The sequence below is a fragment of the Podarcis liolepis genome, assembly GCF_965112155.1.
Source record: "Podarcis liolepis genome assembly, chromosome: 3".
NCBI lineage: Eukaryota > Metazoa > Chordata > Lepidosauria > Squamata > Lacertidae > Podarcis > Podarcis liolepis.
Window position 1 is genome coordinate 67,566,378 of NC_139557.1, and position 25,481 is coordinate 67,591,858.

Genomic DNA, 25,481 nt, shown 5'->3' on the forward strand with positions numbered 1-25,481 from the left:
GTTGGGCCTTAACCCTTCAAATCTGCTCAAGAAAGTGAGTTGGCTGAAAGTAGAAAGTAACACCATCTTCCATAGGTTTGTTGCCAAGTTGGATTACTTGCCATGCATTTGAAGTCCTGAGGAGAATATTAATGACTCTTTTAAAATGGATCTTTAAAAACACAATGGTTACCATGAGTCCCGGTTGGCTGGTGTCCAGCTGGAGTTCAGCATTCCAGTCAGCTGTTTGCTAATACTCCTTTTAATCATGCCTGTAAAATTTGAATGGCCTGTGAGTTTCAAGGTGTGTGTGACTTTATAACACACACCCACAAACACACAAAATGTGTGTGTGTGTTATATAATCTTTGTTAGATGGGTGGTGGGACTGAAATATTCAGTGTTCTGAAATATTTCTTAAAAATCCCAAACAGCATACACCATAAATCATAGTGTGTAATATATAAGCACATTTGGGATCTATAACAAAATGTTGCATTGTGGAGAGGTCTCCTGCACAAAGTTTCAGTCATCCATGCCTTTTTCCAGGATACTCCTTCCCCTCTGGATATCTATTTCACTTTTCCAGCAGTCTGGCACAGGCAGTATTCCACAGCCGCTAATTGTGCTCAGAAGTTGGGGATGTATTCAGACACAAGCCTATTTGCGTAAGTTTTCCATGAAAGTTAACCCTTCCTTCCTTATCTTGAGCTCAGTTAAAATCCCTCCCCATGCTAGACAGAAGTGCTTTTGGTGGTTAAGTATTGAGAGAAGTTGCCTGATTTGCTTTATTTTTGGCCTCAAACATAATACAATTTTTTATTTTAAATAGCTGTATGAAAATCCACTCTCTCACCTGCTAAGCAGATTTATTCTTTTGTACTTATTGTAAGAATCAAAGAATTGTGGTGCTGGAATTGACCCTGAGGATCATCTACTTCTTTGCAATGCAGGAATGTGCAGCTGTCCCACATGGGAATCGAACCTGCGACCTTGGTGTTATTGGCACCATGTTCTAACCAACTGAGCTGTCTAGTGTAAATATTAAATAAGGAGAGAGTTTTTAAAGGGGCTTGTTGGCAAATACTTACTGCAATCTAGAGTACAGTAATATATTTGGAGTTTTATGTACCAGTTGTATTGGGTGCTTGCTTGTCATTTATAGATAATAATGTTTCTTGGTAGGAGACATGAATCCTTAAATCACTCTGGTATCGCATGCTGATATCAATGCCAGCACACGGGTTTGGCGAATGGATTATTGCTAGTCAAAGGTACTAAATATATGTCAGATGATACATATGTCAAAGTGCAAGGCTAAATACCTTTTTCTAAAAATAGCCATGAATTTACTATGTTGTTTACCCTTCTTAGCAGCAATTTGGATTTGTATATAGGTGGCTAAAAATAGCTGTTACTGATGAAAGCTTCCACGTGTTGTAGATTCTGACTCTCCTCACATGTTTACAGAATTCCTAGGCAGAAGGCACCTCTGAAAAAAATACAGTGGTGCCTCGCAAGACGAAAAGAATCCGTTCTGTGATTCTCTTCGTCTAGCGGTTTTTTCGTCTTGCGAAGCAAGCCCATTGAAGGATTAGCGGATTAGCGCTTTTAGCGGCTTTTAGCGGCTTATCTGCTGATCGGGTCAGCTGATAAGCGGCTTAGCGGCTTAGAAAAAGGGGGGGAGGGAAAAAAACCAGCAGGAACTCGCAAGACATTGTCGTCTTGCGAAGCAAGCCCATAGGAAATTCGTTTTGTGAAGCACCCCCAAAACGGAAAACTCTTTCGTCTAGCGAGTTTTCCGTCTTGCGAGGCATTCGTCTTGCGGGGCACCACTGTATTGTGTGACTAGTCTGTAAATGATGTGATAATCTGATTACTACATATGCTGATGGCTTGTTTGTTTTTGTTGTGGACATGGGGAGGGAAGCTGTGAGCATCAGTCTGTGAAATACCAACAATAGCATTGTTCTCTTCATTAAACAGCCTTCTACAAACAAATTTTGTAATGCACGATGCAGCCCTGAGCGTTTCATTACAGTCAAACCTCAGGTTACAGACACTTCAGGTTGTGTTTTTTCAGGTTACGGATGTGCTGAAACCTGGAAGTACTGGAACGGGTTACTTCTGGGTTTCTGTGGTCACGCATGCACAGGAGCACCAAATCGCACTTTGCGCATGCACAGAAACACTGAATCGCAACCCACACGTGCGCAGACGTGGTGCTGTGGGTTGCGAATGTGCCTCCCACACGGATCACGTTGGCAGCCTGAGCGTCCACTGTATTGCAGTTAGCTGCCAATTGTTATTCTAAAGATAACCAACTAGATCTGATATTGAACAAATTATTGGAGGCTAGGCATTTTATACGTTCCCTTAAATCTAAATAACACAGCTCATGTGTTTTCACCTGTTACACATCATGGGTGATTTGGAAATTTGTTATGCAGCTCTGTTGTTTGGAATTCTTTGCTTCAAGTAAGGATTTTTGCTGGATAAAATTGCTACCACATGAAGGTGTTTTTAAAAACAGTTTATTTTGACATCTAGTCAATTCTACCATAGAGAACAATTTTTAAATTGTTGGATGTCCCACTTTCCTCTTTGCCAAGTTTTATATATATATACACATGTTTGTAGGGTTTCTTTATTTTCCATTCTGCTTTATTTCTGAGTCGAAAATGTAATGCAAACAAAATGGAAAAGAATTATATAAAAAGGGTTGTTAGCTGCTCAAATAAACATTTGTGTTCATGCAACACAGTACTTTGTTCTCTGATTGTGATTGGCTTATTTTAGGAAGGTTTATCAGAATCTTTTAACCTTTAGCCCAGGGGTATGGAAGCTTCTGCCCTCAGGCCAAAAAGCGCTTTGCTATTGTGTATTCAATTGTATCTCCTTTCTCTGCACAAACAACTAAATTAAAATTAAAGCAGAGATGAAAGTGTCTCGGCAAAGAGGCAGATCTACATTCCTCACATAATGCAAAAAAAAAAAGGTCCATGCATTTTGCAGTTGCATGCAGTTTTTCAGTATGCAATTGCATGTAAATTTTGAAGCTTTGGATAGCTTTAACACAGGACTTGCAGTTCATTTTGTGCATTGCTGGTGTTTGCATTCCTTTGCTGAGTTTACTGAGTTCATTTTGCGTGGTCAGGACAGATAAAAGTGCTTTTTGTTTTAAAAACATCAGATAAATAAATAACAGACGTTGAAACTTCACCAGATTTCCTAAGAATTCAATACATTCATACCTTGGAAGTCAAACTGCTTAGTTCCCGAACGTTTTGGCTCCTGAACATTGCAAACCCTGAAGTGACTGTTCTGGTTTGCGAACTATTTTTGGAAGCCAAACATCCGGCGGGGCTTCCGATTGGCTGCAGGAGCTTCCTGCAGCCAATCAGAAGCCGTGCTTTGGTTTTCAAACGTTTTGGAAGTCGAACGGACTTCCAGAACGGATTCCATTCAGCTTCCAAGGTATGACTGTATATGCTTCTATTTCCCTCTTCCCAACTTCTTTTCCACTAAAAAACGAAAACAAAAAAACAGGGAAATGTTGTTTTCGTATTACCTCATTGAAGCACATAATTGCCTTAAACAACAACAACTAAGGATTCTTTTAAAATAACGCAACATTAGCCTTCAGTAGCCTTTTAGTGTCCATATCCTGTAACATGGCGAAATTTAATATTACTGGAAAAAGCCTTTGGTGCCTGCCAAAATACTAATTTAGCCCCTTTTTGACAAAGGAAGAAGGAATGTTGTAACATATTTCCTGTATTAAAAGAAAAACTTTTCAGAAGAAATCTCAAGTGTATTTCAAATAAATTCTGTCTTTCTCAATTTGAAGTCAAGTGGTAACGTTTGAACTTGTTTCATTCCCTTAGCTATACACATAGTAGTTAAATGAATAAATGCCAGTTGCTCTGGAAAGAAGACCCCATAAGGCCTGATAAACCCTAAATTTAGAGAGATTACTAGAAGGAAATAGTTGTGTTAAGCTTCACCTTTTTTAATTGGCTCCCTGTGGTTTGAATTAGCTTAAAAGGGGGAAATTGTTGCTTGCTGACAAAGTAGGAAGGCAGCCAGCTTTGATGTTTTATAAGCAATAAAATATTAATAGAAAAGCATATGTTCTTTCTGTGAGATTGGTCAAACAACTAAACTGTTATTTCTTCAGCAAATCAGGCTTGGAGGTATAGTCGCTATTACGTTAACGTTCAAATTTAAGGTGAACTGGCAAGCTGATATAGCAAACCATAGAGGTGGAAACCTCAGAAAATCTCCATGCTGGATTTGCCCCTCCCCAAAAAAAGCTTCAAGGTACATCCAGTGTTTTCTTTAAGTAATTGTCAATTGTAAGACTTAAAATTTACTAGCTTTTGTTGAAAACCACAACAGCTAATTGTAGTCCTTTTACTTGGGTTTTGGGTTTGTGTCTGTAGGGAATATGTCTTCCCTTGGTCCAGTTTACTATTGGGATGAGTAGAGTTCTTTTTCTGCCAAACTATATTTGCAGCTCAATTCTCATCCCACTTGAGGGAGAATGAGTAAAATAAATTAGATGGTGGCATACCAGTTGGGTTGCTGTAAGACCTAGAATCATAGAATAATACAAAAGTCAGATCTTGTACCCATAGTATTAACTAGTTCATATTTATTTGAAGCTTCTTTTTTGCAGTAAGGTGTGAACTGGGTCTTATAGCAGAAAAACTGTGACAGGAGGTGCTGTATATAGAGAGCCCCCAAGATTCGTATCCCCCCATCCTCTTTTGCACATATTTGCAGGGAGGTACATATAGTTGGTTGCCAATAACATGACAACTTTTCTTGGTACATTGTTACTCATACCCTCCAAGTGACCCTATTTTCCAGGGAAAGTCCTGGAAGTATGAAAGCCATCCCAGCTTCTGATCTGATCCCAAAATGTCCCTATTTTTCCCACCAAGCTCGGGGTGGAGAATGAGTTTGTGCTTGTTCTGAGCGATGGCAGCAGTAGTGGCCGTGACACACCAGCTCTGAGAAGCAGGCAGAGGGCAGGGACACCCTGGGCATGAAGAAAGGAAGAGTCTTTACACACACACACACGCACACACACACACACTGCTTTCTTTTCTTAAAAAATGTTTAGGGGTACTCTCATTTTTCTACTCATATTGAAATATGAGGCAAAACTTAGATTCACAAAATATTTAGGGTATGCGTACCCCTGCGTACCCCCAGAAAAAACTTGCCCCTTTCTAAAATTTATTTATTGGTTTGTGTTTTTCTTTTGGCAAATCTACCAATGAATATAATAAAATTAGGGTTCAGGGGTTTTCAGGATCATGAAGGGTGTTGGTGCCAAGGCCCATTGGTGTAGTGGTGGTAGAAATGCTCTGGTTGAGGGACAAAAAATGAGGGATCAAGGAGAGACAGTTTGGGAGGGGAGTGAGAGATGTCCCTATTTTCATCTGAGGAATGTTTGGGGGGTATATGATACTGGGCCCAACAATGCATTCATCCTAAATAATGCAGAGGTGTGCCTTAACAGCTGCATACACATAGATCAGGCATATCCAGCTTCCTGAGACTGGGAGGTGAATGGGATTCTCTCCATGAGACCAGTATTATTGAAGGCTAGATCCCTCAGTCCAGATCCCCTGGACACAACTATGTATCTGTGTTTAAGTTGGCATTAACTGCTATGATCCAACTTTTATCTAAAAGATTGGGACCAGCCCAAGAGGGAAGTAATATTTCAGATTAGGGATAACTGAGAGGCTTCAAGATGGGTCTTCATTGCTTCTCTTCACGTTATTTCAATATTTGTGACTCAAGGGAAGTATTAGTATGTGTGAACTGGAGGTACTAAATCAAACCTGATAACTGTTCTTTGGAAATCTTCATCTTTTGTTACTTTTAGTTACTATGGAGACAGCACAAACAAAAATATTAGCATCTGCTTTCATCTATAACTTGAGGTATAAAGTTCAACTTCTTTTGCTGCATCTTGACTATGCAAGTTGATGCTTATTTTTCAATTGAACTTGCAAATTCTGGCAAGTTTCCTTTATTCTGGAGGCATTTAATTATTGTGTTTGGCGGACTGACTTTGATACATGGAATAAACTAGAATTCCAGTTCAAAGATTCTGAGCTAGAGGTATTTTAGCCATCTGCCAAAAAGCAAAATTATTTGCTGCTTTATATTTCAGCCTTGGGAAATACAATTGTTACAAATATTCATTTAGGGTATTGGTTTCAGTTGTAATAGATACTGCAAGAGTTCTGGCTCCTTTAAAACTCAGACATTGTGCATCGCATCCTGGTTCCTTTGAAATCTTATATCTAAAAGTTAAATGGATATTCTAAAGCCTCAATGAAGAAATTTTACTTAGTCCTATGTAAGTCCCCATTTTTCTTCCAAGGAGCTCAAAGTGATGAACACAGTTCGCCCCTTCCCCCGTTTTGTCCTCACAACAACCCTGATGTAGGTACATCTAAGACTCCCTAAGAACATAAGAGCCTGCTGGATTAGGTCAGTGGTCCATCTTGTCCAGCATCCTGTTCTCACAGTGGTCAACCAGTGCACAAGAGGACTCTCTGCTCTCGTGGTTTCCAGAAACTGGCATTCAGAAACAAACCGCCTCCAGCTGTGGAGGCACAGCATAGCCATCATGCCTAGTACTCATTCATGATCAGTGGACAGCATACAGGGTCAAAAGGTTGTTGCACATCGTATCTGAATGAGCTGAGATATGATTGGCTGAATATGGCCATTCAATAGTCCAGGGATGGGAAACTTGTGGGCCTCCAGATGTTACATACCAGCTCTCATCAGCTTCAGCCAACATGACCAAGAGTAGGAGCTGGTGGGAGTTGTTGTTCATCAATATCTGGAAAATTACATGCTCCCACCCCTGCAACAAGTAACGGTAAGACTTATCTTTTGATGGTAGTCCTTCTTGGTGATAGTCATGTGCTTAGGATTACTGTGAAGGCTCCCAAAAGCCTTCTCCTGTTAAGGAAACAGTGCTGTCATCAAGACCAAGCATCTTTTTTGAGGTCACGTCAAGGTTTAAGAAAGGCTCCTGTGACAAGTCATTGAGGAAACCTTGCTGGTAATGGCTTTAACATCTGATTTATTTTCCTTTAATTCTAATTGCATCTTGCATTCACAAGATTGGACAAAGATTACTCTGAACAGTAAAAGAAAGTATGAAGGTAGACTATTTGCCTTTGTTGTGTTCTTAGAATACATTTGTCCATCAGTTTAGGTTATGGATTGAAAATTTGAAAGAATAAGTAAACACCAGTTTTAAATCTGCTAAAGTGATAGCTGAACGGCAGTGTGTTGTGTTCTACCTGTTCAGACTAAAGAACCTGAATCTATAGTATGAATCAAAATGGGATCAGTCATTTTAATCTCCTAATTGAGTATTTTTAAGAATTGTCTGGTGTCACTCCTCAAACAACAATCCCTCCTGGACTGGATTTGTCATTAATCTTTCATCACAATGTAGCATGTAATGATGCAATATATTTTTATTCGCCAAGGAGCTTCCTCCTGACCTCAGCTTGAAGTTAGTTGATATTTTCAAGTATCATGCCTATTTATTATACCACCCAAATAGCACTGGGTAGAGCTGTTCTGTGTGCTTGCTTTTTACATTTAAGGCCATGCAAAGTTCAGGTTAAAATAATTACTGAATATATTTGAGAACTGAGGAAAGAAAAATGTGATGGTCTTAACATTCCAGCACAGGATTGTGCTGGGACATCCACATGATTCTTATCTAAAGTCATCACTTTTTTCTTTCTCAACAAAATAGACATGAATGTAATATCCAAACATTTCTCTCTTTTGTTACTTTTGTAATAATTCTATCAAATATGTTTAGCCTAAACACTGGTGGCTTATTTAGTTTGAATACAGAAAGTTTATTTTGTGATTAAAGAAAATAGCATCCCACCCTTCTCTTCCTGATTTAAGTGCACTATTGTGACACTTGCTAAGCTTGGTTAAAACTCAGGTTGGAGGGTATAATTTTAGAGAATCCTATTCCTCTCTATACAGCGGTGCCAACTTGAATAAAATATTGGGGGGCCCAGGTATAATTGATCACAAGATGCAGCGTGCGCACAAACACCATTTGAATGGCAATGCCCATCAACTTAGGGGCGCAGCCCCCTCAAATGTTTTATGGAGGGCAATGGGACCTCAGCCCATAGGAGTTGGCTCCTATGGACTAAACCAGGTTGTGAAAATATACTATCTGGTTGTCACAAGTTTTTTTTGGCACCCTGGGCGGATTTGGAATTCTGAGATTATGACATAGGCAGCAGTCACCAAACAAAATGTTTTAAACTAAAATTCCCCTCAGCCCCAGTCAATATGGCCAGCAACATTTGGAGATCACCAGGCTGGGCAAGGCTGACTTAGTCTAACACTCTCTAAAAAGTTACCATTGACTTGGTTTTTTTGCCACCTAAAGGCAACTATTTATCTCCCCACTTTTCCAGCAAATGTAACAAGCAAAAGAATGTTCAAATAAACTTGTGTCTTATGACCAGTTTACTGAAACTTGGAAACTTTCTTCAAGTCTCAGTGCTGAACTTTAGATTTCATCTATACACAAGACATTTGTGTTTTACAGGATTTTTTTTTTTTTTTCTTTGACTCGCAAGACTTATAGAACATTAAATCACAGCAATTTAATATGTTGGAAACTAACCTAAACTCACATTTCCTAAAACCTTCTACAGAATTCTTTCAGTGTGACAGCAGTTAAGATAAAAGTTAATAGGGAAATTACACAGATATTTTTTTCCAAGAAGAATAAAGCTGAGTATCCTAAAAAATATAGACAGAGCTAAGCAATGAAATGCACGACTGTAAAACATATGAAAGGAAAGCAGTTCCACTGTGATTTATATTGTAAAACCATATATTTATTAGGTTTGTGTCTTTCCTTGTTAAGGGAAAGGGGGCTCGTTTTATTAGCACAGCATACCTTATTTACATTGTGTATATAAAGGACTGTGGTTAATGTCAGACTGAAACAAGTGGTTGTCCATAAATTGCAATGTATGTAAAATCTAAAGATTTCTTTGATTGTTGATCTTTGATGGAACTTCCCCTTCGTCAGTTCCTGAAACAGTCAGGAGAAATGCCTGAGAAAATCCGTTTCTTTAGCTTTATTATCTTCATTCTCTTCCCCTGTTTTACCCATGTTGCTGTTGGCGAGAGCATATTTGATATTTGTGTGTGTGTGTGGTTTTATTTTTAAGAGTAGCCCACATGTTCAAACCTTGACAGAATGCTCAGGTCATAATATTTACTATATTAGAGCTGGGCCTAAGTGATTCGTCACATAGACCTCCTTACACTTCCTGTTTAGAGTTTGCATTGAAAGACTGGCGATGGGATGAGGGTTCTTGCTCTTCCTTATTGTAAAGAACAAGAGTGCTGCAGAGCTGCAGGCTCAGAAGAATTTTCCCGGAAGGCTTTTTCCCCCTTTAAAGCTTTCCACTACTTTTTGAGGCCTGCAGTGATGGCTGGTTGCCAGCAGTGGTATCAAAAAACTGCAGCTTTAAAAATCAAAACCAGAGGGTGGCTCTTAGCCACTTGTTAATCTTGTGTTGAACACCTTTCAGTGAATAGCCATTTAGGCTGGTTCTTTTGGAGAATTCATTAGCGATCCCGTGGGTGTGCGTGCTCTCTCTCTCTCTCTCTCTCTCTCTCTCTCTCTCTTTCTTTCTCTCATCGGTATGTGAATGTGGTGTTGTTTGTTTTTGCCTCGCTTTGCAGATGCATTTCTAGGCAGCTGCATCTCTATGTATAAAATGCCCAAGAGCAGCCTTAAGCCAATTTGCAGAATGAACAATTGATTTAATGGAGTGTGGGTAGGCTTACCCATCCAGCCCTGTGAAAAATGAGCTTGTTTGTTGCAGAGGAAGCATCTGTAGGGTAAGCAATTCTTTTCTTGTACTTCCTTTGATTCTTGTTAACTCTCCTCTGTGTCTGTTTTCTCCTCTTATGCATCTTTACACGTACTGTGTTGCATTCTTATAACTGTGTGTCTTAAGCACGTTTGAAAGGATTTTGCTCAAAAATGAATATAACTGTGTTTTGTGAGCTTCAGCTTTTATGCCTTTTCATAGCCTGCTTTCTTGTGATTGCCAAAAGCCTTCAGTCCTGGGCTTGCTTCCTTGGAAACAAGTCCCATTTAACTTGCATGGATTAGGATGAAAATATATGAAAACAATGTCCTATTGCTTGTAATATTTATAGATTCAAAAAGGTTATAAACACACTGCAGCAGCTTTGCTTTTGCTTTTATCATAAGTGTGTGTGTGTGTGTGTGTGTGTGTGTGTGTGTGTGTGTTATAGAGTCAACAATCTAAGAAAATAGATAAGGGGTTTGCGGTGACCAAAGCTTAGGAAAGAAACCTGATAAATGTCCAGAAATAAGCATTTAAGTCTTCAGATAATAGCATCTTGGAAGTTTCTTCCAAAGGAGTTAGATATCCTTGGAGATAAATGCAGCCATCTCATAATGACAATTCCTTTTAGTTGAAAACTATGTAAAATATTTTCGGGATGGTATCACTGCTCTTTGGCTTGTGGCATTGAATGGAATAGCCCAAGACTACAGTCTGAGTGCAAGGCAGAGGTGGAGGCTGAACATTCAATTGCTTCCTTTGATCCCACATTTGCTTCTGCACCACCCGGTCTGCAGAAGGCAGGCTAGTGAGGCTGAATGGCAAGTGACTTGCCCAAGGTCACAAACTTGAGTTCAAAGCATAGCTGTCAACGTTTCCCTTTTTTTAAGGGAAATTCCCTTATTCCAAATAGGATTCCTTGCAAGAAAGAGAAAAAATTGACAACTATGGTTCATGGCAAAGAGAGGTCTGCGCTTTCTGAAACTCCCAACCTTCCAAATCAGTTTGCCTTCAACTAACTTAGCTAAAAACATTCAAATCTCATTCAGCTCCTCCAACCCCCCTCAGTCAATTTCAAGAGACACAAGTTCATTCTGCCCGGCCTTCCAAAAGAGAGAAGCCACCTCTTACCTCCTGCTTAGTGAGGCTAGGTGTCCATTTTCCTCTTCCTTTACCTGATGAACTTGGTAAAGAGGAATGAAGGGCAATTGCCCCCCCAAAAAAACCCTTAGCCTGCCACCATGATACTTTTCTCCACTGTACTTCTCAGTGCAGTTGTCTCAGGACAGACAGAGGTGAACCTTTTTCACACTTCGTTCTGCATCAGCATCAGGGTCTTAGATCCTGACTGTCATCTTGAGGTCAGAATGGCTAATGTCAAAATGATGACTTTGCTTGTTGCCCCCATTTTGGCACACTTAGTGCCCTATAAAAAGGAGGTGTCATATGTAAAGGAAATGCAGATGTTTATATCATTTAAGGTTTTAGGGAAAGCATTTACACTGGTGGTGGTAGTAGTGAGTTTGGTATTACAAAACTACTTACGTTTACAATGTCCCGTTACGGTTAATGTCCTTTACCAATAATATTAAAGAGACATTTGAATTTTCATCAAGCTTTGTATGTATATGGAAAAATTACTCTGAAATTATCTTTTTTTATGGCAGTTCTCATGAATGAAGGTAACAAGAAGCAGATGGAGCACACATTCCATGACAGTTTGTGCTGCTAATAAATTCTGACCAAAGCCAAGGGCTCTGGAATTACAAATTGATCCATAATCCTTTCGTCTGGTGCTTTCCACAATCCTTGCAACTATAATAGGATGCCATTTTTTGCTTCCAGACAAAGCATTCCCCACTAGATGCAAGGTTACAAGAAGATTTTGAATGCTGCATTCCAAACTCTATTGTTAATTAATTAGTGAGTTGTCTCCACTGCTTGTGTGAGTGAAAGGCAGCTTGCAAAACTGATTTTCCCTTCCTCCCCTGTACGCCCCCCCCCCCCGTAACTCTTTCCAGAGGATATGGGGTCCCTCCTGAACAGGTGGGACTGCAGTGCAAGGCAGAAGGTTCAAAAATTAAGAGAGGGCTTTTGCTTTAGCATGATCACTGCTACATATATACCTTTTACATACACATCTGATCAAAATCTCTCTTGCTGTGGGTACTCCACACTGTGTTTATTTGTCCTGAACAGTTAAAGCAATATACATACAATGTATCTATTCCCTCATTAGTTTGTATAATTAAATTTAGCCATTGGATTCAGTTACAGGCTTCACTAAACTTGATCTGTGGCTTTGTAGCTGCATTGTCTCTACGCAGTCACTGCTTAGCTGGCTTATTTCACTGCCAAAGAGGCAAGCTCTTTTAAAAATAAATGTACAACAGCTAGACTCTTTGTGAACTGCTGCTGGAAATAATGCAAAGCTGAAGTCTGCTGTATAAATGATTCTGTCCTTAATGCACATGTTCATTCTGCTCACTACTCTTGCATTATAATTTTTTTTAAAAAAAAACCATAATCTTTACCTAGTACCAAAGCAAAAAAGTTGAATTTTGGCAGGTCTGGGACCCAAAGAGACTGTATAAGCAGTTCCAAACATCCAGCCGGCCTTAGACTTGTGTTTCCTAAGCTTAAGTATATGGCATGACAAACTGCTTTAGAAACATAGGGTACTTTAAAGAACAGTTTGTTATATGGCATGAGATGGGGAGTGGGTGGGCAAAACTATTTCATAGTAAGTAACTCTTTGGATTCTGGCCCAGATATTTTGTATATATCATTTGCATAGAGAGAGTTCTAAAAGATAAAAATTTGCATGGAAAACTTGGAGTATGCCAAGCCTAGTCATTCCTTATCCTTTTAAATAAAAAGGAGAATTGAAGTGGGGTGGTAGTGGTTAACAGCTGCTTCCAGAGAAACACTGATTTTCCACCAAGCATGCCAGCTAATAGCTCTTATGAGAGGGTTATGCTTAGTGCAATAATAACCGGTCTAGTGGCCTCCCAGAGACTCGCCATGCTCTGGGGTTCATTCAGTAGTGAATGTGCCACATTGTTCAGCAATGAAACGTCTGCACAGGCTGAGAGTTACTGGCTTTTTGTTTCTTTTTAAAAGTTGAGAAGTAGCAATTATCTCATTTCTTCAGTGATGTAACCAGAATTAGCATTAGTACTTCTAGAAGGTGGCTGATACCAGTGTGAAAACTCTTCGTATCAGAACGATGTGTTATGATACAGTAAATCATCACACAAGTCACCACTTATAGCAGTCTTTGTATGATGATCATAATGTGGCACAACTATACAGTCATACCTCAAGTTACAGACGCTTCAGGTTGCACGTTTTCGGGTTGTGCATCACGCCGAACCCAGAAGTACCGGAATGGGTTACTTCCTGGTTTCGGTGCATGCGCAGAAGCACTGAATTGCCACCCGCGCATGCGCAGACGCGGCACTCCCACAGGGATCACATTCGCAACCCGAGCGTCCACTGTATTTTCTTTAGCTGCTTCCTTTCTATGCTTTCCCGCAAATTACCCACAATCTATGTGATTGCGTCCCTGTTGATTTCACTGACTACTTTACTCCTTTGATCCTAGTGGCCTACTGCAGCCTTCTTCCATTGGTAGCAGGCCCTTGGCTTTCATTTGTCCTTTCCAGAGGTGCCACATTCTTGTTAATGTATCCTGGTGACTGTGCTCTCTGCTATATATTTTTAAAGTCATGGAGTCTTTCTTGTAGGACTTTACTTATAGAAAATGACCCGTTAAATATTCTGCAGTTGGCAGGTAAGTTTAAGAAAAGATTTTGGTGCCTTGCTCTAATCTTAAAGTGAGAGGGTACAGACCCCTCCCTGAGCCCACGACTTCACTCAGAAAGAACAGAAATATTATGAGATCCAATCTGGATATGGTATTCTGCATTTTGAAAAGCAGTTTTATTCTGATTTCATGTTCCATTGTGCAAGGTTAAACAGCAATTGAAAATATTAGGAATGGTCTAGTCCAGGCCTGTCCAACTGGCCAATCACAGGCTGCTGTCCCTAGTCGATCCTGGTTGATCTACAACTCTGATCTGATCTCTCCACCTAAAAAAGCTCCACAACTCTGGTCCCTCCCCCTAAAAAAATCTCCACAACTTTTGTCCTCCTCCCTCCAAAAAGCTCAACAACTCTGGTCAATCAAATGGGTAGATCACTGCCAGTTTATTTATAGTGGGAGTAGACTGTAGTCTCTTGGAAGTTGGACACCCCTGGTCTAGTCTACCTATTGCAGTCAGCTGAAAATGGTAGATTCCTGCTGTGTGTAGCCTGAATTACCCCACTTTGCATCCTGCCTGCAAAGGTAGGGTATTTCCTGCCCCCTTATTGTGCAGCAAATTATACATTGTTTTTGTACTGTTCATCACACTTACCGGTAAATTTAGAAGTCTTTACTACAGAATGAACAGTGTTCAACATTCAGTGTCTTTTGCCAAGCAGATAGCCTGGGACACCCCCTTTTTTCTTTTGAAAATGGATCATTGCATAATTAAAGAGTTGGCCTATATAGGCGACTTGTTTCCATAGCAGCTAAAGGTCAGAAATGTCATTTGGAAGGAGTAACATCAGCATAACACACAGTATATTATGAATTGAAAAATCCCTCTTTTTTTGAAAAACTATTCATTTATTTGACATGAAAACTGGTGGGGTATATAAGGTGGACAGCAGGGTAGCGGAAACCCAAATTTGTGCATAAATGTGGAGTAGTCCTCCCTCATTACAAGCTCCATTTCTGACTTTTCTGTGCCACCACTAACCCTCTCAGTGTTAAGTTCAAGACAAGAAGGAAAGGCTTTTGAGAGCATGCTTGCAATGCAAGATTGAACCTCAGTACTGATTAGTTACAAATTGCAAAACAGAGGTAAATTTATAGTTTATTGAGTTAATCCAGGATAGTCCATTACCTCAGATAAGGGGGAAGGAAGCTTTGTGTCTGTTGCTCTTGAATGCAACTCATGCTAATAGATGAATATACTCTAAAAGTTCCTAATTATGCACCCTTCAGTTACAAAAAATATAGAATCAACAATGTAAAGTGAAAAAGTGCTGTGTTTTATATCTGCGGGAAAATTTATGATGCTTACCATGCTGTGGCCCTGCTGTGCATACGTAATGAGATCAGCTTGACCTTTCTGTGTGGTCAGTGTTTTTGCTGTTACTCATTTGTGTTGGAAACTTTTGTGTGGAAGGCTTTCTTGTGCCGACCCTTGGGGTAGGGAAAGATCAGGGTGGAATGCAGTAAAGCCCGGTGCCACTTGAATGTATTCATGAACGTTTAGGGCAGTTGCGTTTAAAAATGGCAACTTCGCCAATGCCCCTTAAACTATTTTTGCACAGTTGGCTGCTTTACGCCTAAGACAATAAATACGGCAGTTATATTTAAGTCCGTTCGAACTAGACAATGTTCTTCGTTGTAGATTTTGTAGGCATTAGCCTGTTTAACACAGTGCTGTTTGAAACAGCTTGTGCTTCTGTAAACAAGTGGGCAGTCAGTGGCAGTGGCGGGGGGACGGGACTCCTCTTCCTTACTCCACTGCTGCCAGCCCATTGACTTAAAGGAGAAGTGTGTGCTGCTTCAAACAGCATTTCTGCTAAGGGATTTAAGCCTCACTTCCCAGCTGATGAGCAGGGATTAAATACCGCTGCCTTGGCTCCATGATCCTTTTCCCTGCTGGAAGCAGTGCCCATCGCCAGTGCAGGATTATATGCTGCCTTCCCACCTATCAGTTGGCATCACCAGTGACAGCTGGTGGGTGTGTTTTTAGGAAATTGCCTTGTGGGTCAATTTTGTCCCATGAGTTGGAGGTTTCCCCACCCCTGATTTAACTAGGAGTCCACCAGTTTTCTTGGGAGAAAGCTTCAGGGAGTCAGTCTTCTGTTCTTGGTATCTAGATTCCTAATAATGTAAGAAGCTTGGCTGGACCAGAGCAAAGGTCCATCTAGTTCAGCTTTCCTATCCTGTATTAGCCAACCAGATGCCCGTGGAAAACCAGCAAGAAAGACGGAAAGTGCTATAGCAGTCAATCCCAGTGTTCCCTATAGCATATACCGTATTTTTCGCCCTATAGGACGCACTTTTTCCCCTCCAAAAATGAAGGGGAAATCTGGGTGCGTCCTATGGGGCAAATGCAGGCTTTCGCTGAAGCCTGGAGAGCGAGAGGGGTCGGTGCGCACCGACCCCTCTCGCTCTCCAGGCTTCAGGAAGACATCCGCAGCCTAGGCAGCCCTGCGGGAGGTCCCCGCAGGGCTTCCCACGCTGCGGATAGCAGCCTGCCGCTCGGCGTGCAGGACACCCTGAAGCAGAGCGCCCCTTGCGCTGGGCATACATCCGCAGTGTGCTCCCCACGCAGGGCTCCCCACGCTGCGGATAGCAGCCTGCCGCCCGGCGGGTGGAGCACCCTGAAGCGCCCCTTGCGCCGGGCATACATCCGCAGTGTGGGGAGCCCTGCTGGAGTTCCCCGCAGGGCTCCCCACGCTGCGGATAGCAGCCTGCCGCCCGGCGGGCGGGGCACCCTGAAGCAGAGCGCCCCACGCGCCGGACAGACATCCGCAGCGTGGGGAGCCCTGCAGGAGTTCCCCGCAGGGCTCCCCACACTGCGGATAGCAGCCTGCCGCCCGGCGGTTGGGGCACCCTGAAGCAGGGCGTCCCTCGCGCTGGGCAGACATCGGCCAGCCCCACAAGCTCGGGGGACAGCAGGGAGGCGCAGCTCCGCCATCCCGCTGTCCCTCGACCTGGTTTGGTTTCCCCGACCTGCTTTTGGGGGGGAAATAAAGAAAAAAAATCCTTTATTTCCCCCCCCAAAAAAACTAGGTGCGTCCTATGGGACGGAGCATCATATGGGACGAAAAATACGGTACCTAGATACTTCTTTCTCTTGCTAGCTTTTGCTCCCCACTGATGTGAAATATGCTGATATTAGTTATATGGGCAAAGGATAAACTGGTGAGCTAGATTTCCCCAAATCATTCCAAAAAATGTGACGTCTTCATTTTTAGCAGATCAAAAAATCATAGCACAGAGTACGCCACCTACAAATACCTAGGCTTACCTTACTTTATTTCAAACCTTAGAAAAATAGTTTCCTAATATATAAATAATATATTTTACCTGATCAATTAATAAAACATTGTAAATAACTTATAAACATATATATTATCCAGGAACTTGTCATTCCCAAACATTGTTTGTTGAAACCCTTGTTCTAGAAATTTAATTGTCAAATTTTTCTGTTTCCTAAGATACATAAGTTCCAGCAATGTTACCATATTTCAAATCATTTCATATCTGTGTAGGATTAGGAACATCTTTACCCTCTGATTATATGCTCTCATTCTAAGATTTCCTTCTTTCCATATGCTCATCCATCACCTGTGTTAGGACTACCTGGAGGAGCATTAGTAATGTGAGTGGAAGGAGGGTGTATTCTACAAAAATATAACAACTCAACATCTTTTCCAAATCTTCTCTTGGGGAGTGGGGAATACTTTGGAAATGGAGTTGACCTAAGTGCTAGTGGGTCGAAAAGCTTGTAAGGTAAGGAATTAGGCTGGAGGCAAGGCTTCAAGCCCAGCTGTTAATTAAAAGTGCAAACTAATCCAAAGGAGTCAACCAGTTTTGGTTGTCATTGGTAACTGGGCATTACTGGTGGTTGCCACAAACGCTTCACATCCTTTTATTATTCCAAAATTTGCTGAGAAGGGGATTCAGGGAAGGAGTTAGTTTCACTTCATCTGGGTTTTGCTTTGTTTTGAGACAATTCATGATCCTTTCACCTCAAGTCAGAATTGGTTTAGTATTTATCACCATTTCCTGAAAATTCTCAGGGGTGGAAGTTAGCTGTTGAATGCAAGATCCTCCCCCACTTTTGTTCATATGCCAGCAAAACACCCCTGTACTCATGAATGCCAACTGCACATGTGTTGTATATTACCTTTGCTTTCTAGCTGCAAAGTTGATGCTCAGTTTAACACATACAAACTTAAGAAGTTTGTCAGCATTCAAGCAGCAAGGATCAACCTTGGTGCTTCCAAATGTCTCTGAAGCATTGCACAAGGTGAGTGACTGGGTGGCCAAGAGAGTTCTCTCTACCCTGCCCAGCATGAATAGAGCATCCCACACCACCCTTTGAATTCACTCTGATGCAAGGATAACTTGTGGGAAGGAAGACATGTCTCTGTGTTTTGAATTCAGGAGCAGGCTAAAGCTGGACTTGAACTGTCATAAAGTTGTGGAGTAATCTTCTTTGGAAGAGGCTAAGTCAATTGCTTTGTCTTCATGTACAGTTATCTCTGAAGTGCAGTTAATTGAATGGGAAAGTAAGAATAGCAAAGTCTAGGTGACTGGCCACTTAACTGCTTAGCACATGGGTAGGCAAACTAAGGCCCGGGGGCTGGATCCGGCCCAATCGCCTTCTAAATCTGGCCCATGGACGGTCCGGCAATCAGCATGTTTTTACATGAGTAGAATGTGTGCTTTTATTTAAAATGCATCTCTGGGTTATTTGTGGGGCATAGGAATTCGTTCATTTCCCCCAAAAAATATAGTCCGCCCCCCCCCCAAGGTCTGAGGGACAGTGGGCTGGCCATCTGCTGAAAAAGCTTGCTGAACCCTGGTTTGGCTGTTGAAGAGACAAGCTAGTCTTTGGTACAAATTTTAAAATTTAAATAAAAAAGCTTATCTCTTCAGCTGCAGAAGTGATAGCTGTGCAGACTTCAAAGAATAGTAGGGTAATGAATGGAACCCAGTGATGGTGGTTTGGGGAAACTGAATTCCACAGAAGGAAGCTTTTGAGCAAGGGGTGAGTGAGGAAATCTATTGCAGGAAGTCTGGAGGGAGCCCTTCCTCTCTTGCTGTAAGTTGCAGAGGAGGAAAAATCCATTTTGATGAACAGAACCATAATCTAGAGTTTACAAAAATAACAAAAGCATTGTGTAAATAAACCTTTCTAGCATTTCTGTGTTATGATCCTGAGAAAGAAAATAAGGTGACTGACAAAGAACAAACTGGAAATAGATCTTATTGGTGGGAATATATTGCACTCCTAGAATTAGCAGTGATGTTGTCAGTCTACTACTAGAAGGATAATGTATTTGCCTCCATAGTGCTTTGGAATATAGTGGAAAAATTGCAGATCACAACTGGAATCATTTTGGCTATAAGGTTGGGTGGGTGGGGGTTTTCAAACAGTATTCTGTCAAGCATCTTATTAAACTTTTAAAAGTAAGAAAGAAAGCATTTTCTGCAAACTGGAATCAATGTATATACAATGTGTGTACAAAACTTGGGTTTTTAGCATATCAGCAAGATAAAAGCTTTTGTTTTATATAGAAATCTCTGCAGTATGATGTACAGGTTTAAATAATCATTGCACTGCATTGCAGAGGGTTATTAATACATTCCCCTTCACTTTGGGGAAGTCAGAATGTCCTCTAGAAGATCCTGAGTTGACTGTAGTTCATTTATGGTTTGTTAAGATTCCTGAAGTAGGAAACTTAATGCTTGCAAATCATTAAATTGAGACCACAATATCCCCCTCGGTCATTTATAGTTGATTTGCATTTAGGAAATGTATATGTTTTTGAAAGCATGGTTAATTTTTATGGCAAAGGGGCACTCAAAACCATACATTTATTAACATTTCAAACAGTCAGCTTTTTAAAATAATAATAATAATAATAATAATAATAATAATAATAATAATAATAGAGACTTGCAACAATAAACAAAACTGAGATCCCATTTGGACAAAATAATATTCTCTTTATAGAATATCCTTTTATAAATGTCCACATCTTCCATTTCCTGCTCTGGCAATTCTATGATTTTTCAGAGGTCGTTACATTGGATAGTAGTAAAGATAACTTTACTGTAGATTAAAAAGAAAACTTTATTTCAATGTTGCAATAAACCATGTCTATGTGGGAATTCCACATGCTGACAGTTAAGCTTTTAATGTAAAAACAAAACTACATGAACTGATACTCAGTGTGCTAAACCTCTGGTCCACAGTGTACCACATGGTAATGGAGATCAGCATAGTGACACAGTTGCTTGCAGGGTTTAGACATGCTGAATGAGCACACCTGAGCCCTGACACGTACCTTGCAGAAAGATGTCCACAGAACAGTTTGAGACAACGTCCCTTATGTGACCATTGTGCATTGTTTGAAATGTAGTTTTTCAATTTCTCTGATTCTTATCTTGTATCAGCTTGAGGGTTTCTAAGGTCAATCGCCTAAACCTGAAGTGATGTCATCAGTCATGAGGCCCTATCAGGATCAGGCATGGATTGGCAGGATCAGACAGATGAGGCGGATGAAGGAGAATTGGGGAGGAGTGTTGTAGAAACTGGGGTTGGATGATGGAAGTTATCTTGCTACTGTGGAACAGGAAGCAAGGAATGCTAGCTCTCTGCCTATCAGCAATACAACTCTGTGGTCGTTAGTTCCAAAACTTACTAGCTAACAAGAATATGCATTGTTGGATTTGACTGTAATCTCCCATAGGTGTACAGTGCTACCACGGGTTACGAACTTAATTCGTTCTGGAGGTCCATTCTTAACCTGAAACTGTTCTTAACCTGAAGCACCATATTAGCTAATGGGGCCTCCCGCTGCCGCCACACCACCACTGCACGATTTCTGTTCTCATCCTGAAGCAAAGTCTTAACTCGAGGTACTATTTCTGGGTTAGAGGAGTCTGTAACCTGAAGCGTCTGTAACCCAAGGTACCACTGTACCAGAAACTATATGACCCATGATGGTTTGATGAGATTGTTGGAGACCTCTTACATTCAAGATGTGTGCTCCATCTGTATGCAGTGCAATTATTAGATAGACTGAAATTTGTGAAATTGTGGCCTGGTAGTTTTGATATTACTAACATTTTAGAAGTACCTGATCCAGGTATAACGGTAGTGCAGAACTGGACTGGACATAATAAGTGCCCTGATACCATTACTGATACCATTACCTGGCACTGGTGTTCATTTTGTTGTATGGCTGCATATTATACTTTGAATTATTTATTTTTTAAAAAACCCACTAAAAATATTTATAGTGTTTTCTGTTCATATTTTTATATTCTTTAAAAATGTAAATGCTTCATCAGGTATCTGTGTATGCAAACTCCTCTCTATCTTATATTTTTTTTCAAGCAAGAATGCATCCTTTTAATTTAAAGAAAATTTTTAATTTCTACTTTTGCAGTGGTGGGAGAGAGCAGATAAAAAGTTAAAGTATAAAGGCCAAAATGTTGCTGTTAAATTTGCAGTGCAGCGTCAGCCATTTTTAATATGCCAAAACTGTCTTCACATGTTGATGCAATTCAGGGGTATCAATTTACCCATCTCTGTACTTTTAAAACTATTATTCTCCTGCACTAACAGGACATTTATGATTTTATCTGTCCCAGCTCATATTTTCTTTGCATTTTTCTCAGTGTTGTATAGAGTTAATCACTAGTTGAAGGAAAGCAATCAGAATGTTGGGAGCTGCTCCCTCCCCCACCTAAAGAGACTAGTTAGTGGCGTGTTGCTCAGTGAAGTGTGCATTTAAAGTTACCCACAGTGGTGTCTATTGTCCTGTTCCTGAATTGAATGATGTCATGTTTCATTTAAGGCTCTTAGCGATGCCGACGACTGCATTTGGTGTGGGCAATGAGAAAGTTGTGAATCAGGTTCCTGTGGAGCCTTTTGTGCATTAGGGTTTCGATAGCCGAAAGCTGACTCAGGCAGTATTTCTACCGAAGGAGCTGAATAGGCTAGCAAGACCATCTCATTTTACCTTAGTGCCGGAGCGAGGTGATTTGGGGGAACTGCCGGAGTTGGAGAATGCATTTATCTTCTATTACACAGGTAGGTTGCAAGTTTTGCGAGGGAGCGTAAGGGAGAGAGAGGGGAGCTTGTCCGTTCACTGCGTAAGGAGCATTGAAGACATTCCACAGTGGTGAGATACCGTCGCAGAGGACTTTCCTTTGGAACAGTGCTTGGGGACTCAAACTATGACAGAAGACTGTGTGATAGAGCCAGGTAGCTTATTTGAGCTTGGGAAACAAAAGGCAAACTGGTGGGCGAGTTTGTGGTTTCCTATGGGCATTTGAGGGCATTTGAAAGGAGCCCATCACTGGCTGCAGGTTTTGCAGTTCTTGAATGGGCTGTTGAATATTTCTGTAGTGTGCTGAATTTGCTTTGTATGCTGTAATGAATACAGTTTTAGCGGCCCTGCTTGAAACTGCTGAAGATGATTGTGGTTTGTTTGTTTTTTATTACATTGCAGCTAAGCTGTCCATGCTGCCTATGCAAAGTGGTGTTTGATGTCATCTATGTTCAGGACAGAGTGCCGTATCTGTGTGGGAAGTTTCTGTGACAGTAACAGCACCTGTGAGTGTGTGCGCACTGTAAGGTGGTCAAGCTCTGGAGCATGTCGTCCTTAGCTTTCAAATAAAATTTGATTACAACTTTTTACAAGCAACCTTTTTTACTCTTGTGTTGTGCAGCAGCATGACCTTAATTGCTTAAAAGCTCCCTAATTAAATTATTAAGAATGGAAATAGCTCAGATTAACATTTGATTTCATGTGGAATGAATGATAATTATTTAGTGGTGTAATGCTGATTATGTGGATAATAATTTTAAAATTAAGTGTTTCAGGGAGGCAACAGCATGAATCGTGTGCTTTAATGTGGGATGCAGATGTTCGCATGTAGTTTCAGCAATTAGTATAAGGAATGCAAATGGGTGTGAAGTCTCAAATGTGGCACTGTTAGATTTATCAAGCTACATTATTTTGACCTTAGAAATTGTCAGAAATAAGGGCGCTTTCAGCAACTGCTGTAAGCATAACCAATGAAAGCATCAGCATCTCCTAAAATGCATAATGAATGGCAAAAACCTGAATATGGCATGCTTGATATCAAAACCTCATGTAAGTTAATATTAGACTATTAACCATGGGAAACTTATTTTTTCATATTTGATCTTGCAACATACAGTTTCTAGTACTAAAGTTACCTGTGAGTGCATTTCCCAGCCTGATATTGTAACACTGTCTCTCTAGTTCACTCTGTGCATTTGTTTGTGTTTAAAGTCTCTTGTTGGCATATCAGCGGTATGTGCCTTCACAGGCAGTAGGCCAGACAGGGTGGGGAGCTTAACTACATTTGTGGAAAGGTATGGGCAAGAAAGGGATCATGTTGCTGAAACACATTTATCTGTGAGTGTTGATAAACATGCAATTAGCCCTCTTTCCATTGCTTAGCTTGCACAAACCAAACCAAAGCCCTGTCAGTTGTAGATCTATGAAAGCATATAGAGCTGGCATTCTTCCCCACCCCCAGTGCACAATAAAAGGGTAAAAATGGATTTAATGCTTGATATAGACTTGCTGCTCAAAATGCAATTGTCTTGTTACTCACTTCCATTCCAGTATAATTTTGTCAGATTTACCCCAATACTTCCTTGCCTCTACAACTGGCAGCCAGTGATATGGAGCAGGGTGGCAGAATTTGGGGGAATGAAATGTTAAGCCTAACCAAATCTTATAAAGTAGGACAATTTGCTTGACACAAACCTCCATTTTCTGCAGCAACCACATGTCAAGCACCTTGGGTATTTCCACTGAAGTATGCTTTCTGCAGAGGTATATCCCATAGGATTACCGTGTTTAAAGGGATCTCATAGACCATAAAATGCAGCATCCTGTTCTTTTGGTCTAACCTTTATTAGAATTCTAGATCTCCTTAAAGACTCACATATATTATAATCGTAACATTATTTTTTGTAACAAGTGTTGCCTCTATGCATTACCATTCAGCAGCAGACCTGGATATCCACCTGAACTAAAAATTTCAGTGTCACTTACTGCTTTCCTTGGGCCAGGTCTCCCCTACTTAAAAGCCTCTAAGATAGGACAAAAGAAGGGCCATTGCAGTATGCAGAAGGCCCCAGGCCCCAGGCTAAATGGTTGGGTTGCAGGTGATGGACTTCTGCCTGTGGCATTGGAAAGATGCTGCCAATCACAACACTGAGCTACTTGACTAAATGGTCTGGCCTGGCATAGGCAAGTTTCCTTTGCTACTATGACCTTGAGAATCATCTTGCCCAGCCCCCTGCAATGCAGGAATCTCAACTGGATCATGCATGACCGATAGCCACCCAACCTCTGCTTAAAAACTCCTAGGAAGGAGAGTCAACAACTCTCATTGAAGTCTGTTGAACATCTCTTACTGTCAGAAAGTTCTTCCTGGTGTTTAGTCGGAATCTCATTTCTTGTAACTTGAATCCATTGATTCAGGACCTACTCTCCAGAACTTGCTCCATCCTCTATGTGACAGCACTTTAGATATTTAAAGATGGCTATCATATTTTCTCCCAGTCTCCTCTTTTCCAGGCTAAACATACCCTATTCCCTCAGCTGTTCCTCATAAGGCTTGGTTTCCAGCCTCTTTATCATCTTGGTTGCCCTGCTCTGCACACATTCCAACTTGTCAATATACTTAAATTGTGGTGCCCAGAACTGGACACAGTACTCCAGGTGTGGCCTGACGAAGGCAAAATAGAGCGGTATTATTGCTTCCCTTGATTGGGACACAATATTTCTGTTGATGCAGCCTAGAATAGCTTTCCCCCACTGCTGCATCACACTGGTGCGATATTAAGCTTTTGGTCTACTAAGACCCCTAGATCCTGTTCACATGTACTACTGGCAAGCCATGTGTCTCCCATTATATTTGTGCAGCCTAAGTGTAGAACCTTACATTTGTCCTTATTGAAATTCATTTTGTTAGTTTTGAACCAGTTCTCCAATCTTTTAAGGTCATCTTTAATGCAGCATCGGTTACCCCTCCCAGTTTGGTGTCATCTGCAAGTTTGATGGACATCTCCTCAATACCTGTTAGTTTTAAATTTTTCAGACACAGCTTTGTAATATTCAGATCCCATGAATTTGGCTGCAGAGCTTTCATGCTCTTAAACCAGTGATAGGGAACCTGTGGCTATCCAGATGTTGCAATATAGTACACCTTCCACCATCCTTGACCATTTGCCATGCTAGCTGATGAAACCTGGAGTCCAGCAACACCTGCAGGTCTCAGGTTCTCTATTCCTGTCCTAAACCCTGGGTCAAGGTCCTCTAACTTGAAGGCTTTTAAGAGCAGAGCACATTACAACTTAATTAAAGCTAAGTGGTTGTAAAAAATGATCAAGATCTCATATTGCACAATATCTTCCTTTTTGCTTGTATTGCCTTAAATGTGGCCCCTCCTGAGGATTCTTTGCTTCTTTTTCTATAGTTTATATTACTGAACTGTGCGGTGTTGACAAAGTAAACATGACTTACTAGTTCATTCAGGTTATCTGTAAGTGAGACAGCGTATCAGTGAAACAGGAAGAAGGACTACAAAGTGATTGAAAGAAACAGGAACTTTTTCTGCCTCAGCTAAGGCAGCTAATCAGGTGTCCTTTGTCACAGATTTTAAGTTATACGTCTTTGTGATAAATTAACGGAAGACTTTCCCAGTTATCTTAT

General features: G+C 40.8%; 1 protein-coding gene across 12 annotated transcripts in view; it reads left to right on the forward strand.

The window, feature by feature from the left end:
- Positions 1–25,481, forward strand: part of PLEKHG1 (pleckstrin homology and RhoGEF domain containing G1) — a 107,182-nt gene that overhangs the window by 34,843 nt on the left and 46,858 nt on the right. For 2 of the 12 annotated variants that reach the window (XR_014524372.1, XM_083496392.1), the window contains 2 exons: positions 9,772–9,930; positions 22,233–22,336. The exons of 4 other annotated variants lie outside the window; for them this stretch is intronic. Coding sequence is in view for 2 of the 8 variants with exons in the window: in XM_083496392.1 (XP_083352518.1) it covers positions 22,270–22,336 (67 nt within the window). In the remaining 6 variants the exon portion in view is untranslated. Of the gene's footprint in view, positions 1–9,771; positions 9,931–21,494; positions 21,812–22,232; positions 22,337–23,563; positions 23,595–25,481 lie in introns of those variants that run through there. 6 more of the 12 variants (XR_014524373.1, XM_083496394.1, XR_014524374.1 and 3 more) reach the window with 4 other exon arrangements.